General features: G+C 46.2%; 1 protein-coding gene across 6 annotated transcripts in view; it reads left to right on the forward strand.

Annotated features, from left to right (window-relative positions):
- The first annotated feature begins 4,492 nt into the window (after window positions 1–4,492).
- The window catches only part of dennd1b (DENN/MADD domain containing 1B), a 139,943-nt gene continuing 126,634 nt past the window's right edge, over window positions 4,493–17,801 (forward strand). For all 6 annotated transcript variants that reach the window (XR_008831654.1, XM_056413980.1, XM_056413982.1 and 3 more), the window contains exons 1-2: window positions 4,493–4,780; window positions 8,004–8,068. Coding sequence is in view for 5 of the 6 variants with exons in the window: in XM_056413980.1 (XP_056269955.1) it covers window positions 4,764–4,780; window positions 8,004–8,068 (82 nt within the window). In the remaining variant the exon portion in view is untranslated. The remainder of the gene's footprint in view (window positions 4,781–8,003; window positions 8,069–17,801) is intronic.

A 17,801-nucleotide genomic window follows, 5' to 3' on the forward strand; every position in this document is an offset into this window, starting at 1 on the left:
GACACTCTTATTAGTAAACGTATTTCGATCTTTTCCCCCGTATGCAGCTCTGAACATGATGTAAACATTCATATTATCGCACCTGTACACTTCTTTTAAATGTATATTCTCTCCTTGGCTGCAGTGACCCTGATATGCAAACATATCACATTCCCATAACAATAATAAAGTCAAATAGAGACTTTTAAAAAGCACTGCAAGGTTGATGAGTGGACATTAATGAGTCGTTGTCAAGGTCATGCACTGCTGTAAGCGCCTTCTGATGATGGGTCTGCAACTGCATTCTGGGTAATGAAACCTGACAAGTGTCTTTTGACTGACACGGTGGGGTCAACGTACCCTGAGACCCAACTGCACATCACTGGTAAAAATACAAGCAGACTAAGTAGAAACCTTGTGCACACAAACGGTGCACAACATTGTTTTCTTAAAAAGTTAAATGTTGCAAAAACAACCTAAACATATAAAACTCTATGCTGGTTAAATTTAGACAAGACTGTATATATATATATATGTATGTATTTATTTATTTATATATATATATATATGTATTTATTTATATATATTTATATATATATTTTTATATATATTTATATATATATTAATATTTATATAAATATATATATATATATAAACACACCGTGAGCCCTCTTTATATATGTTTTTGTAATACCTTTAAATTAAGCGAGATACGACTAAACATTTAGAGCTCAAGCAATTAAATATAAATAAATATATTTCCAGGTCGAAAAAACCCTCAATGAGTCACTGCATTGTCAATATTTTTCAATGTAGGTTATCTTAAATGAATATAATCTGGGATCACTTACTGTTAACAGTCCCCTGTAATGTGAAACCTAACTGGTTGGCAGTGCTCCAGCATTTTAAATGCTGTATGCATGCGTCTCTTTGTGTGCATGTGTGTCATATTGTTGTTGTTTTTTTAATGCTCAGGCAGCAGCCCTGCCATTATCATTTCATATGGATGCCTGAACCAGCATGCCCCAGTCTGCTGCCACTTAATTACCTTCCAGTTCGCCCGGAGACATCTGGCTCTGATCCAGGCAGACTCTCTGGAGAGGGAACTACATCTAAGCCATTGGTTTCAATTTACCACGGGACAAATATTGCTTAAACATGCGCGCAATAAAAGAAAAGTCCACCCTAAAAACAGAATTGACATGGCACTGCATATCAGGAAAGTCAACATCGATTAAAAACAACAAATATTTCCCTTTTTTAAATAAAAGGAAATCAAGAGCTTTGCACTAATTGATTGTGTCACTTTTGGGAGCTGGTCCAACAACAATGAATGTATTAATGACTCCTGTGGGCTGATATCATCTCTGGTTGAGATATTACACTTAAATGAATGTTTACAGCTTTGAATCATGACATGAAACAAGGAAGCATTTCAACCCCCATATTATTTTTTGTTTCAGTTTTAGGGTGGATTTCCCCTTGTAAGCCTCCACTGACTCAGCTGATTCCAGAGCAACTGTTTAATGTGGAGTCCTGGAGCACATTTAATAGACACACGCAGTAAAGGGGGATTATATACATGGTGTGTGTGTGTGTGTGTGTGTGTGTGTGCGTGTGCGTGTGTGTGTGTGTGTGTGTTATTCATACCCTTAAAGCTTGTGTAACTGAGTTATAGAATTTCATCATTTATATAAAAATAAAGGTTCCTAAATGGTTCTTTAAGAGGCTTTGTGGTTCTACAAAGAACCATCACCTACTAAAGAACCATTCTTTCATTGGAGACACCTTTATAGGTTCTTTGAAGAACTCTTTAAGGAAATGGTTCTTTAGAGAACCCTGGTTAAAAAAGGTTCTTTGTGGAACCAGATATGGTGCCTTAAAGAACGATTTTTAGGTTCTTTGAGACACCTTTATAGGTTCTATGTAGAGCTATTTAAGGAAATGGTTCTTTAAGGAACCCTGATTTGAAAGGTGCTTTGTGGAACCAGAAATGGTTCTTCTACGGCATCCCTCTGAAGAACCATTTTTGGTTCCCGATGTCTCTTCATGATTGTGTGTGTCTTCTAACTCGGTTACTGTAACATTTACAAACGGCGCGCTGTAATCCGTGAAGCGATCGATCCTCCGGTCTTCATCGCTCTTCATCCGTCCACCACAGATCTGTCGGCTGCTCATCGGGGGTTAAGGGTCGTGCTCAACGGCACTTATTCGGGGCGTAACCGTTTCACTCCATGGAGCCAGCGATCATCTTGTCGTGAGCTCACCTCTTGACCCTTAAGGCTGGAGTGCAACTCAAAGCCTGTTCACACGCCCTCCGTGTTGCTCCTCCGGAGCGGCCCCTGTTTGAGGAGCCGGGTAATGGCCGGCTTAACGCGCTCACGTACATTTGCTTTTCGGCTCCCATCGACCCCCGAAACCCAAACACGGCCGTCTGTGTTTACACGCCTCGCAGCAGAGGACACGTGGGAGAGCAGGGACTCCTGGACACACACAGGTAATCCAATTAGAGCCACAATGCACTGCACAATGAGATCTAGGGGTCCTCAATAAGATGGATGAGCCACCTTGAGTATGGTAGTCTACTCTAATGAGTGAAAATCCTCTTAAAAGTTTAATTAAGCTTTCCTGAAATATCTTGTTTGCTTTATTTCTACATAAACTGCTGGTAATGAACAGAAACAGTTACGTAGAAACATATTATTAAAAAGAAAATATACAGTTTCAATGATTTATATTATTTATTGTGACAGTAAAGGACTTTTGTGTTGATTGAAGAACATCTAAGTTTTTGTTTAAAGTGGTTATGACCATGATATCATGATAGTAAACAGTTCCCTGACCATGCAGATATAAACACATTTAAAACAGTTTATTATTCAATGATTTATATTATTTATTGTGACATTAAAGGCCTTTTTGTTGTGTAACGTCTTGTTTTAAGTGCCATTCCTCTGGTTTAATTGGTTTTCCAGATCAGTAATGGAGTGGGAGCGGCAGCTTTAATTAACATCATTACTGTTTTCATTTAATTCAAACGTAACGCGCGTGTTCAGACGCACGACGCCCTCGTCTGGCGTTCCCTCGCAGCATCGCGGTGACCTCCAGGCGCCCACAGCTGCTCTCTGACGCTCAGCAGCAGGTGTGTTACGCACAACGCTGGCGGAACGTGAGCGTGAACCAGAACATCAACGACGCACATCGTTACGTTCATCATCACGAGAGTTCATCACGACCTGGAAGAGCAGCGCTGGATAATAACGCTCATCCTTCTCCTGATGCCCAGTGAGTGCATATAGATGTTTACCAGTGAGTAACAAATATGTACAATTTATTAAATAAATTGCAACAATATTTTCTGGATACTACAATATATAAGGACCTCACCTTTGAGCGTGCACGTACATACGTGCACGCTCAAAGGTGAGGTTTAAATGAAATAAAAACAGTAATGATGTTAATTTAAGCTGCCGCTCCCACTCCATTACTGATCTGGAAAACAAATTAAACCGGTTGAAAAGAACTTAAAACAAGACGTTACACAACAAAAAGGCCTTTAATGTCACAATAAAGAATATAAATCATTGAAAAATAAACTGTTTTAAATGTGTTTATATCTGCATGGTCAGGGACTGTTTACTATCATGATATCATGGATGGTCATAATCACTTTAAACAATAATGTAGATGTTCTTTAACCGACAAAAAGGGCCTTTTTATTCACAATAAAGAAAATAAATCATTGAAGAATAAACAGTATTTAAATGCGTTTATATCTACATGGTCAGGGAACTGTTTACTGTCATTAATATCATGTTCATAACCACTTCAAACAAGAATTATATGTTCTTTAATCAACAAAAAGGGCTTTAATGTCACAATAAATAATATAGATCATTGAATAATAAACTGTTTTAAATCATGTTTATATCTACATTGTCAGGAAACTGTTTATTATCATGTTATCATGTTCATAATCACTTTAAACAAACACTTAGATGTTCTTCAATCAACCAAAAAGTACTTTACTGTCACATTTAAGAATATAAATAATTGAATAATAAACTGTTTGAAAATATATTTATATCTATCTATCTATCTATCTATCTTATATCTATCTAAGGACCCCACCTTTGAGCGTGCACGTACGTGCATGGTCAGGTAACTGTTTACTGTCATTAATATCATGTTCATAACCACTTTAAAAGGCCTTTAAAAGTCCCCCCCCCACCCCCCCCCACCCAAAAAATACAATTCTCAGTCCCGAAGCCCTGACATGAGAGGACCCCGGATGGTCCCCGGACCCCCGCTTTGAGACCCCCTGCTGAAGGCAATAAGTGAAGTAATAACGCCTCACAGGTACACAGGTGTGTATTAGTTGTGTTATCATGAGAGAGAGAGAGAGGGAGAGAGAGAGAGAGAGAGGGGAGCTGCAGCGAGGCTTCGCTCTAATCTGACGCAATGACGTCACTAAATCTTTGACAGCACTTCCTGGAGTGTTTGTTGTGGGAAATAAACCGCGGCGCTGAACCGGGGATCCTCCGGGCTACGGTTACCGGGAGGAGCACGGCACACGGCGGACAGCGCGCGCCGACATCACTGCCTCCACCGAGCATGCGGTCCCGGGAGCTTTCGGCCGGCACCGGATAACAACGAGGACGTAGGAGACGGAGGAAGGACACGAGTGGACGAGTGGACGTATACCTCTCCTCGGGGTGGGAGGACGAGCCCAACCGAGCCCAACCGAGCGGAGCCGGAACCGCCGCGATGCTGTAGCCCGAACCATGGACAGCAGAATAAAGTAAGGACCCGACTCGGCTCGACTCGGTTCGGCTCGGCTCGCTTCGTGACGTGTAGACGTTGGGTTTGAGCTCACGGCGCGTGACGTCACGTTAACTCGGCGCACGGAGGAATGTCCGTGGCGGTAGTTTGGGTTCTGTTCAAAGAGGGTTTAGTAACCCGGGGACACGGGCCCCTTGGGTCGGCCCGTTGCCCCGGGCAACAGACATTAGCTGACCGCCAATTAGCAGCTAGCCGACCGAGGGGGACATGTGGCACCGAGTGGACGCCCTGTCCCCTGGTCCTGTCCCCTGGCCCTGTCCCCTGGTCCTGTCCCAGTGTCTGCTACCCGGGTCCTGGTCCCCTGGTCCTGGTCCCCTGGCCCTGTCCCCTGGTCCTGGTCCCCTGGTCCTGGTCCCGGGCCCTGTCCCCTGGTCCTGTCCCCTGGCCCTGTCCCCTGGCCCTGTCCCCTGGTCCTGTCCCAGTGTCTGCTACCCGGGTCCTGTCCCCGGGTCCTGTCCCCTGGCCCTGTCCCTGGGTCCTGTCCCCGGGTCCTGGTCCCGGGTCCTGGTCCCCTGTCCCCTGGTCCTGTCCCCGGGTCCTGTCCCCGGGTCCTGTCCCCTGGTCCCGGGTCCTGGTCCCCTGGCCCTGTCCCCTGGTCCTGTCCCAGTGTCTGCTACCCGGGTCCTGTCCCCGGGTCCTGTCCCCTGGTCCTGGTCCCGGGTCCTGGTCCCCTGGCCCTGTCCCCTGGTCCTGGTCCCGGGCCCTGACTCCTGGGTCCTGGTCCCGGGTCCTGGTCCCGGGCCCTGTCCCCTGGTCCTGGTCCCGGGTCCTGGTCCCGGGCCCTGTCCCCTGGCCCTGTCCCTGGGTCCTGTCCCCGGGTCCTGGTCCCGGGTCCTGGTCCCGGGCCCTGTCCCCTGGTCCTGTCCCCGGGTCCTGTCCCCTGGTCCTGGTCCCGGGTCCTGGTCCCAGGCCCTGTCCCCTGGTCCTGGTCCCGGGCCCTGTCCCCTGGTCCTGGTCCCGGGTCCTGGTCCCTGGTCCTGGTCCCTGGTCCTGGTCCCGGGTCCTGTCCCGGGTCCTGGTCCTGGTCCCGGGTCCTGTCCCGGGTCCTGGTCCTGGTCCCGGGTCCTGTCCCGGGTCCTGGTCCCGGGTCCTGGTCCCGGGTCCTGTCCCGGGTCCTGGTCCCGGGTCCTGTCCCGGGTCCTGGTCCCTGGTCCTGGTCCCGGGTCCTGTCCCGGGTCCTGTCCCGGGTCCTGGTCCCGGGTCCTGGTCCCGGGTCCTGGTCCCGGGTCCTGGTCCCGGGTCCTGTCCCGGGTCCTGGTCCCGGGTCCTGGTCCCGGGTCCTGGTCCCATCCCTCAGTCCCGTCTACTTGGGTCCATGTCTGTTGTTGACGGCTCAGTCTGTGGTTATTAATATGATTCTAAGCCCTCATGCTGTAAACACACACGTGTTCATGATGTAAACACGCGTGATCATGCTGTAAACACGCGTGTTCATGTGTTCATGCTGTAAACACGCGTGTTCATGTGTTCATGCTGAAAACACACGTGATCATGCTGTAAACACACGTGTTCCCGTGTTCATGCTGAAAACACACGTGTTCATGCTGTAAACACGCGTGTTCATGTGTTCATGCTGAAAACACATGTGTTCATGCTGTAAACACACATGTTCATGTGTTCATGATGTAAACACACGTGTTCATGCTGAAAACACACGTGATCATGCTGTAAACACGCGTGTTCATGTGTTCATGCTGTAAACACGTGTTCATGTGTTCATGCTGAAAACACACGTGATCATGCTGTAAACACGCGTGTTCCCGTGTTCATGCTGAAAACACACGTGTTCATGCTGTAAACACACGTGTTCATGTGTTCATGCTGTAAACACGCGTGTTCCCGTGTTCATGCTGTAAACACGCGTGTTCATGTGTTCATGCTGTAAACACACGTGTTCATGCTGTAAACACGCGTGTTCATGTGTTCATGCTGAAAACACACGTGTTCATGATGTAAACACACGTGTTCCCATGTTCATGCTGTAAACACGCGTGTTCCCGTGTTCATGCTGTAAACACACGTGTTCATGCTGTAAACACACGTGTTCATGCTGTAAACACGCGTGTTCCTGTGTTCATGTGCTCATGCTGTAAACACGCGTGTTCCCGTGTTCATGCTGTAAACACACATGTTCATGTGCTCATGCTGTAAACACGCGTGTTCCCATGTTCATGTGTTCATGCTGTAAACACGCGTGTTCCCATGTTCATGTGTTCATTCTGTAAACACGCGTGTTCCCGTGTTCATGCTGTAAACATGCGTGTTCCCATGTTCATGTGTTCATTCTGTAAACACGCGTGTTCCCGTGTTCATGCTGTAAACACACGTGTTCCCGTGTTCATGCTGTAAACACGCATGTTCCCATGTTCATGTGTTCATGCTGTAAACACGCGTGTTCCCGTGTTCATGCTGTAAACACGCGTGTTCCCATGTTCATGTGCTCATGCTGTAAACACACGTGTTCCCGTGTTCATGTGTTCATGCTGTAAACACGCGTGTTCCCATGTTCATGTGTTCATGCTGTAAACACACGTGTTCCCGTGTTCATGTGTTCATGCTGTAAACACGCGTGTTCCCATGTTCATGTGTTCATGCTGTAAACACGCGTGTTCCCGTGTTCATGCTGTAAACACGCGTGTTACTGTGTTCATGCTGTAAACACGCGTGTTCCCGTGTTCATGTGTTCATGCTGTAAACACGCGTGTTCCCGTGTTCATGCTGTAAACACGAGTGTTCCCGTGTTCATGCTGTAAACACGCGTGTTCCCGTGATCATGCTGTAAACACGCGTGTTCCCATGTGCTCATGCTGTAAACACATGTGTTCCCGTGTTCATGTGTTCATGCTGTAACCACGCGTGTTCCCGTGTTCATGCTGTAAACACGCGTGTTCCCGTGTTCATGTGTTCATGCTGTAAACACGCGTGTTCCCGTGTTCATGTGTTCATGCTGTAAACACGCGTGTTCCCGTGTTCATGCTGTAAACACGCGTGTTCCCGTGTTCATGCTGTAAACATGCGTGTTCCCGTGTTCATGTGTTCATGCTGTAAACACGCATGTTCCCGTGTTCATGTGTTCATGCTGTAAACACGCGTGTTCCCGTGTTCATGTGTTCATGCTGTAAACACGCGTGTTCCCGTGTTCATGACCAGCTCTCCTCTGTAACCCGTGCTCTGCTCTTCAGGGAGAAGCCCGACAGAACCTTTGATCTGGTTCTACAGGTGTCCTGTCCCACCTCTGAACATGAAGGTAGGGCCATTGATCAGAACACAACATGCATCATCAATACAGGCAGAACCATGACGCAACTCATTGATTACTTACATTTATCGGCCCAAAATTAATTAATTTAAATTTAATTAATTATTATAATTTTTTAATTTTTTATTTATGAATATTATCATATATATTACATTATAAACCACTTTGATGAGCATTTACAGTTCAAAAGTTGAACGTATTAAGTCATTTTTAAATCAGCGTAACGTCCACCAATGAAAACAAGGTAAATAAATCACATGACCTCACAGAGAGCTCTCCATTGGACGGCAGCCGTCACTCTCACACCCATGGTGCTAAGCCTTGTATTTGGGTATAATGACCCATTGTGAGTCCTTTTCTTATTGGGGTGTTGTACATTGTGTGATGTCATTGGTTGATTGAGTGATGTCATTGGTTGATTGAGTGAGTGATGTCATCGATAATCGACCGTCCCGTGTTCTAGAGGTCGTCTGGTGTCTTTTTTCTGGTTGGCAAAAAATCGATCGTCAGCTATTTTTAGAACCAGTCGATCATTTTAAGTCGTTCTTTGTTTCTAGCCGTTTCATAACGTTTGGATTACCTCACTTTAAAAAAATATTTTTGTACTTTTAATATCTTTGTTTTTTGGCTACACCTGATACGTGAATATGGGAAATTATTCTTAAATCTTTTACCAAACAATTAAGTAATTTAATAATAAAACCCGGAATAGTCCACCAGGTTGTTATTAGTTGACATATTGTTTTTTTTTTGTGAATATGGGAAATTATGATGAACATTTGTAACAAAAATCTTTTACCAAACAATGAATACATTTAATCATCCCAAACTAGTCCACCAGGGCGTCATTTAACTCCTCTACGCTTGTTTTCCTGCTGCTGACGTTTGTGAGTCCTCAGTAATTGTGCGTCCGTGCAGCCGAGGCGTCATCGTGTTCCTGCCCGGTGGTTAAAGTCAGACGGTGACGCCGCGTGACTCGAGTCAAGCGTTGCGCAACGAGAGCAGTCGTTACGTCTGCGGTGTTGATCCGTGTGCTCCAGAGGAGGTCGCCCGCACACGTCAGACGTGTGTTCGCTGCATTGGTGTCATATGATGCATTCTTCATGCTATTGACATATTTGTTCCAGTCTGGACGATGTACTGTCATTAAGGCCTCTTGTACCCGCGACCCCACAGAGGTCACGCTCGGGTCCAGCGAATCATATTCTACCTTTAAAAAAATATATTTGGGAAATGAAGTATCGTGTCTCTCACATGAATACCCAGTCGCATGAGTCAAACATCGTGTAAAACATATTCCCCCAGCACATTACGGCAGCTCTCTGACGTTAAAGAGGTGTTATGTGGCGCCCCCCCCTGCATGATGGAGGGTTGGACTCGTATCCGGCCTCCGGCTCCCTGGAGCCCCTCTGGTCAACGGGTCAAGCTGAACCGCCGCGTCGGGCTCGAGTCGTCCGATTGGTCGGGACGTTGTTACCGCGTGTGCGCGGAGGCGTCGGCGTCGTGGCGGCGTTCAGGGAGGCGTTCTCCTCCATCTCCACGCACGCAGCCCGTGGCGGGCGCCATGGCGACACGCGTCTGCACCGAAGGGGTTAACGCCGGGCCTCGGAACAGAGCGGCGTTGGCCGGCTAGGAAGCGTCCGCCGCGGCTCGCCGCCGCAGACGAGAGCCGCTTCTCCTGCGGCGCGCCGCCAGAACCACGGCGTCACGTCCACACGCCGCCTGAGGCAGACCAACAGGAGGCTGGCGTGACGTCGCCATAGCAACCAGCCGGAGGAGGACGGCCAGCGCTTTGGAGAAGTGGCGGAGCGGTTTCACTGCAGAAGCTCTCCCCCGAACAGAGACGCCGTGTGTGTGTGTTGTTGTTGTAGTGTTGTTGATGTGTGTTGATTTTGTGTTGTTGTGTGTTGTTGATTTTGTGTTGATGTGTGTTGTTGTTGTGATGCGTGTTGTGTGTTGAGTTTGTGTTGATGTGTGTTTTTGTTGTGTTGTTGTTGTGTGTGGTTGATGTGTTTTGTGTGTTTCTGTTGTGTTGTTGTTGTGTGTTGTTGATGTGTGTTGTGTCATTGTGTGTGTTGTTGGTTGTTGTTGTGTGTTGTTGATGTGTTTTGTGTGTTTCTGTTGTGTTGTTGTTGTGTGTTGTTGTTGTGTATGTATTGTGTTGTTGTGTCTTTGTGTGTTGATGTGTGTTGTTGTTGTGATGCGTGTTTTTTGTGTTGTGTGTTTTTGTGTTGTTGTTGGTTGTTGTTGTTGATGTGTTTTGTGTGTTTCTGTTGTGTGTTGTTGATGTGTGTTGTTGTGTCTTTGTGTGTGTTGTGTGTTGTTGTGTAGTCCCTCTCCCATGTCTCCAGTGTGTGTTTCTGTTCCTCAGTGACCTCATGGCCTCTCTTCCTCTCATTGATTCTCTGTGTGTCAGTTCTTGCTGATTATTTGCTGCCTCACCACATCCTGGTTCTGGTCCTGGTTCTGGTCTTGGTCCTGCAGCCGGACATTAAATGTCCCCTTTGTGTTCATAACATCATGAGAACCTGTATCGTCTCACCACGACACGGCGTGACGCCCTTTGTACACGGTCAGCACGCCGCGCCTCAACTTCCTGTTCACTGGTTTCACACCGCGTGGCGACGCCCACACAGAGAGCGTCTTTATACGAGGTTCACCATTTATTATATATAGCCAACATCTGAGTAATGAATTACTATTAATAACTGGGTTTGTACGGTCATGGAAAACCTGGGAAAGTCCTGGAAAAAAGAAATCCCAAAAGTTAAGGAAAGTTTGTTCATTGGTCGCCATGAGGATGAACCTGTTCATTGGTCATGTGGATGAACCTGTTCATTGGTCATGTGGATGAACCTGTTCATTGGTCATGTGGATGAACCTGTTCATTGGTCATGTGGATGAACCTGTTCATTGGTCATGAGGATGAACCCTGTTCATTGGTCATGTGGATGAACCTGTTCATTGGTCATGAGGATGAACCTGTTCATTGGTCATGTGGATGAACCTGTTCATTGGTCATGTAGATGAACCTGTTCATTGGTCATGTGGATGAACCTGTTCATTGGTCATGTGGATGAACCTGTTCATTGGTCATGTAGATTAACCTGTTCATTGGTCATGTGGATGAACCTGTTCATTGGTCATGTGGATGAACCTGTTCATTGGTCATGGTGATGAACCTGTTCATTGGTCATGTGGATGAACCTGTTCATTGGTCATGTGGATGAACCTGTTCATTGGTCATGGTGATGAACCTGTTCATTGGTCATGTAGATGAACCTGTTCATTGGTCATGTAGATGAACCTGTTCATTGGTCATGAGGATGAACCTGTTCATTGGTCATGTGGATGAACCTGTTCATTGGTCATGTAGATTAACCTGTTCATTGGTCATGTGGATGAACCTGTTCATTGGTCATGTAGATGAACCTGTTCATTGGTCATGAGGATGAACCCTGTTCATTGGTCATGTAGATGAACCTGTTCATTGGTCATGTAGATTACCCTGTTCATTGGTCATGTGGATGAACCTGTTCATTGGTCATGTGGATGAACCTGTTCATTGGTCATGTGGATGAACCTGTTCATTGGTCATGTGGATGAACCTGTTCATTGGTCATGTAGATGAACCTGTTCATTGGTCATGAGGATGAACCCTGTTCATTGGTCATGTAGATGAACCTGTTCATTGGTCATGAGGATGAACCTGTTCATTGGTCATGAGGATGAACCTGTTCATTGGTCATGTGGATGAACCTGTTCATTGGTCATGTGGATGAACCTGTTCATTGGTCATGTGGATGAACCTGTTCATTGGTCATGAGGATGAACCTGTTCATTGGTCATGTGGATGAACCTGTTCATTGGTCATGTGGATGAACCTGTTCATTGGTCATGTAGATGAACCTGTTCATTGGTCATGTGGATGAACCTGTTCATTGGTCATGTGGATGAACCTGTTCATTGGTCATGGTGATGAACCTGTTCATTGGTCATGTAGATGAACCTGTTCATTGGTCATGTAGATGAACCTGTTCATTGGTCATGAGGATGAACCTGTTCATTGGTCATGTGGATGAACCTGTTCATTGGTCATGTGGATGAACCCTGTTGAAGGTGAAGTCTCTACCAGCTTCAACACATTACATCATGATGTCATATTCACTCCTCTGTACTCACAGCATTACTGATCATGGTCAGCGGTGAAGTTGCCTATTCAGCACATTTTGTCACTTTCGTATTTCCATTAATGGAACATTTGACGCCGGTCCAACCTCAAATCAATCCCACTAAATATTTTTTTTGCTGATTCATCTTGTGTGTGATGGTAGATGTATTGATTCCCTTGTGGTCACTCTAAGTTATTCACCAGGAAGCTGTGGGAATGTCTTGAAAATTCCACTAAGTTATTTTATTAAACCTTTATCTAACCAGGTGAGTCTCATTGAGATTCAAAATCTCTTTTTCGAGCAACATAAAAAACACAGTGATAAACAAAAACATAAGAAACACAAAGTTACAAACAAATAAACACATAGTTACAAACAAACAACATTAAAAAACAGTTATAAACAAAAAACATAAGAAACAAAAAGTTTAAAAAAAGAAAAAGTAACACATAGTTACAAACTAAAAAACATATAGTTGTACACCAAAAAAACACAAGAAACACAAAGTTATTAATAACAAACACAAGAAACACACAGTTACAAACAAAAAGAACAAGACAAGTTAAATGAAACTAAAAGTTAAGAGACATAACAGTTAATTTGAGAAACAAGTGTGAACATTTCTCTCCTGTTCTTCTAAAGCAGTCCGTGGTTTCTTTGAGGAAGTAAAGACGCGTCAGCTTCCCGCCGCGGCGCGGTGGCGTTGAGCGTCAGGAGGTCCTGAGACACGAAGAGGACTCCATCTTCTTCTCCTCTGTGAGTCTCCGGATTCCTCCAGCGCGTTCAGCTCCTCTGGATGAGTTTCTATTGCCGCGTCTCCTTTAGCCCTGCAGCTTGACTCCCAGGCATCCAGACCCAGCTCCTCCCCCGGTGGTCAAGGAGAGAACAGTGTGCCGCTAACAGCATGTTATTTAGAGTAATTAGCTCTGCCAGTATGTTGGACAAATTCCCAATTATTACTCCCATGGGGTAGGTTAGACCCCCCCCCCCCCCACACACACACACTGTCTTTTGGCAAACACTCGTGGTAACAACATCAGAATCAGAATCAGAACCTTTTATTGACATGTTATGTTTTCACATGCAAGGATAATTTGTCACGGCGACAATAGATAATAGACAATAGACAATAACAACAATCAACACAGTGCGAGGATTACGAATATAAACATGTGTCCATCTTATTCCAGATTAGATAACATGTGAAGAGCATCACGAGGTGGTGGTGGTGCTCCGATCTGGACTTGGCCCCTCACTTCTAACCGCAGATGACAGACACGAGGCCCTTGTTCCTCACGCAGGTCCACAGAGACCCCCCCCCGTTCAGGCCGAGCTCGGTTCCGCTCGGTTCCTCTTGGCTCGGCGCTCTCGGAGCGAGGCGCCCGACTGGCATGCTCGCCGTGCTCGCGTCCCCGGCTCCATGAAGCCATATTGATGTGCCTTTCCGAGACGCTGCCAACGCTTAGCGGGCGAACGCTAACGACGCTAACGCTGCCAAGGCGGGAGCCGGGGACAGATGCTACCTGTCCTCGGCGCCCTGCAGCCGGAGCGTTCCCCAGCAACAAAGCGGTCGACACTTCAAGAACAACTTCACTGCAGCGTTCCCGGAGGCTGCGCCCGGAGAACCTGGAAGAGACCTGGAATTTAAAAAATGGTTATTTCCAGGCCTGGAAAAGTCCTGAAATAAATCAACATTTTAAAAAAATGACAATGTTGTTGTATTCATTTATTCATGTGTTAATTTACGCTGAGTTTTAAATAATAAATATGCTTTTTAAAAGAACGACGCTCTAAATATAAGCCAGCATACGCTCTTTCATACTCGCACATTTTCCGCGCTGCAAGTGAACGCACCGTAACGGAAAAGACATACATGTTTATTCTTTTAATGAAAACTATTGTCTCTTAATTATTTGGTTATTTACTGTATGCTTTGGAATTCTCTTTGTTCGTTACATACAACATGTTATCACCTTTTCATATATCACCGAGATTTAAAAAAATGTTTGGAAAGAAAGAACCCTGGTTTAAAAGGTTCTTTGTGGAACCATAAATGGTGCCTTAAAGAACCATTATCTGAAGGTTCTTTAAGACACCTTTATAGGTTCTTTGAAGAACTCTTAAAGGAAATGTTCTTGACAGAACCCTGGTTTAAAAGGTTCTTTGTGGAACCAGAAATGGTTCTTCTATGGCGTCACTCTGAAGAACCATATTTGGTTCCAGATGGCCGTCCATGGTTCTGTGTGAGATCCATCTCCAGGTCCTTCTCTGTATCACCTGCCGCCTGCTGATTGGTTCCCAGCCTGCCCCCCCCCCCATGTTTCCTTTTGGCTTTTCACCCTCTTCCCGTTTTCTAAGAGCAGAACTTCCGCGCGGCGGCAGAACTTTTAGAAAAGGTTGAACGTTGACATTCTGCAGAAATGTCATAATTGCTCCCCGACCTCGAGCTTCGCGGTTGTTTTTGTCTTCCTGCCGTCTGATTGGATCCCGGCTGCGCGAGGAGTTCACGGCGAGACGGGAGGCCATTGGAGCACGAACAGATGCCACGGCGGCGGCGAGGAGGGTGTTGATTGGTCATTAGAGGGGCCACACTCCTCCGGGGGACCCGGGGGTCTCACACTCCGGTTACCTCACAATGCGCCCGCGCCCCGGGCGACTCCGCTTTAAATTATCGTCCCGGTCTTTGTTGTCTTCTGGTGCTTTGAAGAAGTCTCTCAACTTCCCCGCTATGGTAATGAGTTTGAGAAGCCCCTCCCACTTTACATAGGGTCACGTCTGACCCTCAGTCTAACCTCTTTGTGTGTGTGTGTGTGTGTGTGTATGTGTGTGTTGATAACATTTTCTTTAAGGACATGTGATGGTCATGTGCTGCAGTACATTACTTTTTAAAGACTGGATCAGAACCGCATTTAAAAAGGTGTTTTAATGGCACTAGAATTACTAAAATGACTTACATTTTATGTTATTTTAAATGGAAAAAGCAACTTTAATACATATGCAAGAATGATGAAAACAACTTCTGTCTTTGACATTACATTTGTCATTTTAAAACATTTAAAAGGGTGTTTTAATGGCACTAGAATGACTAAAATTACTGTAATTTAACGTTATTTTAAATGAAAAAATTAACTTTAATATATATGGAAGGATCATGACAACAACTTCTGTCTTTGACATTATATTCGTCTTTTAAAATAAAATAAAACAAGGTGTTTAAATGGCACTAGATATTAAAATTACTGTAATTGAATGTGATTTTTTATGAAATATGTAAGTGTGGATGATGTTACATTCCTGAAAGAAAGTCTGGTTTGACTTTTTGTTGGAATATTTGCATAATCAAGACTCTAAAGGTGTCGCTGCCCAGTGAGGAAGAAGAGTTGTTGGTCGATTCTGTTGTTGGTGATCCAGGTGATACCGCTGTAGAAACCTTCTCTCTCGATGCTCTTCGGTTCTGTCTGCGGTGATTTGTAGCTCCGCCTCCAGCTCCGCCTCCAGCCCGCTGCTCTCGCTGCTCCGGCTCCTTTTTTTATTTAGAAGATTTGGAAGTGACTCAAATTTCATCCGCAGCAGGTTCTGTTTCAGATGATGCGGTCCAGATGAAACCATGACTCGGCGTTATTTGAGGCCCGTGACGTGTGGAGGTGAAGCAGAAGACGGATTCATTCTTCTTTGTTGCAACCTCGGTGTTTTTAAATCTGTGGAAACGAGAACCAGCAAAAAGTTATGCAAATGAGCTGCGAACTCCGTGTCATCAGTAGTCTCTGTTCAACCGTCTGGCAACCGCTTCTCTACACACACACACACACACACACACACACACACACACACACACACACACACACACGCTCACATGCACACACACATACACGCTCACATGCACACACACACATGCACACACACATACACGCTCACATGCACACACACACATGCACACACACACACACGCTCACATGCACACACACACATGCACACACACGCTCACATGCACACACACATGCACACACACACACACATGCACACACACACGCTCACATGCACACACACATGCTCACATGCACACACACATACACGCTCACATGCACACACACACATGCACACACACGCTCACATGCACACACACACGCTCACATGCACACACACATACACGCTCACATGCACACACACACATGCACACACACACGCTCACATGCACACACACGCTCACATGCACACACACGCACACACGCTCACATGCACACACACACGCACACACGCTCACATGCACACACACATGCTCACATGCACATGCACACACGCACACACGCACACACGCTCACATGCACACACACATGCACACACACACATGCTCACACACACGCACACACATGCTCACATGCACACACACATGCTCACACACACGCTCACACGCTCACATGCACACACACATGCTCACATGCACACACACACATGCTCACATGCACACACATGCTCACATGCACACACACATGCTCACATGCACACACACATGCTCACATGCACACACACATGCTCACACACACGCACACACGCTCACATGCACACACACATGCACACATGCTCACATGCACACACACATGCTCACATGCACACACACACATGCACACACACATGCTCACATGCACACACATGCACACACACATGCTCACATGCACACACACACATGCACACACGCACACATGCACACACGCTCACATGCACACACACACATGCACACACACATGCTCACATGCACACACACGCTCACATGCACACACACATGCTCACATGCACACACACACATGCTCACATGCACACACACACACACATGCTCACATGCACACACACATGCTCACATGCACACACACACGCTCACATGCACACACACATGCTCACATATGCACACACACACATGCTCACATGCACACACACACACACGCACACACGCTCACATGCACACACACACACACATGCACACACACATGCTCACACACACACACACATGCTCACATGCACACACATGCTCACATGCACACACACACACACACGCTCACATGCACACACACATGCTCACATGCAAACATGCACACACACACACATGCTCACATGCACACACATACACACACGCTCACATGCACACACACATGCTCACATGCACACACATGCACACACACACACACATGCTCACATGCACACACACATGCACACACACACACGCTCACATGCACACTCACACACACACACACGCTCACACACATGCACACACACACTCACATGCACACACTCACACATGCATACACTCGCATGCACACACTAACACACACACACGCTCACACACATGCACACACACACTCACATGCACACACTCACACACACATGCACACACACGCTCACATGCACACACACACATTCACACACACACGCTCCCACCTCGTATGTTTCTACCTGTTCTCACGTTTCTTTGTGATCTCACACACACACACACACACACACACACACACACACATCGATCGCCAACCCCTGTGAGCGGACTGCTCTTTTATTTCTTCAAA

This window comes from Pseudoliparis swirei, chromosome 5, assembly GCF_029220125.1.
Source record: "Pseudoliparis swirei isolate HS2019 ecotype Mariana Trench chromosome 5, NWPU_hadal_v1, whole genome shotgun sequence".
In the NCBI taxonomy this organism is placed as follows: domain Eukaryota; kingdom Metazoa; phylum Chordata; class Actinopteri; order Perciformes; family Liparidae; genus Pseudoliparis; species Pseudoliparis swirei.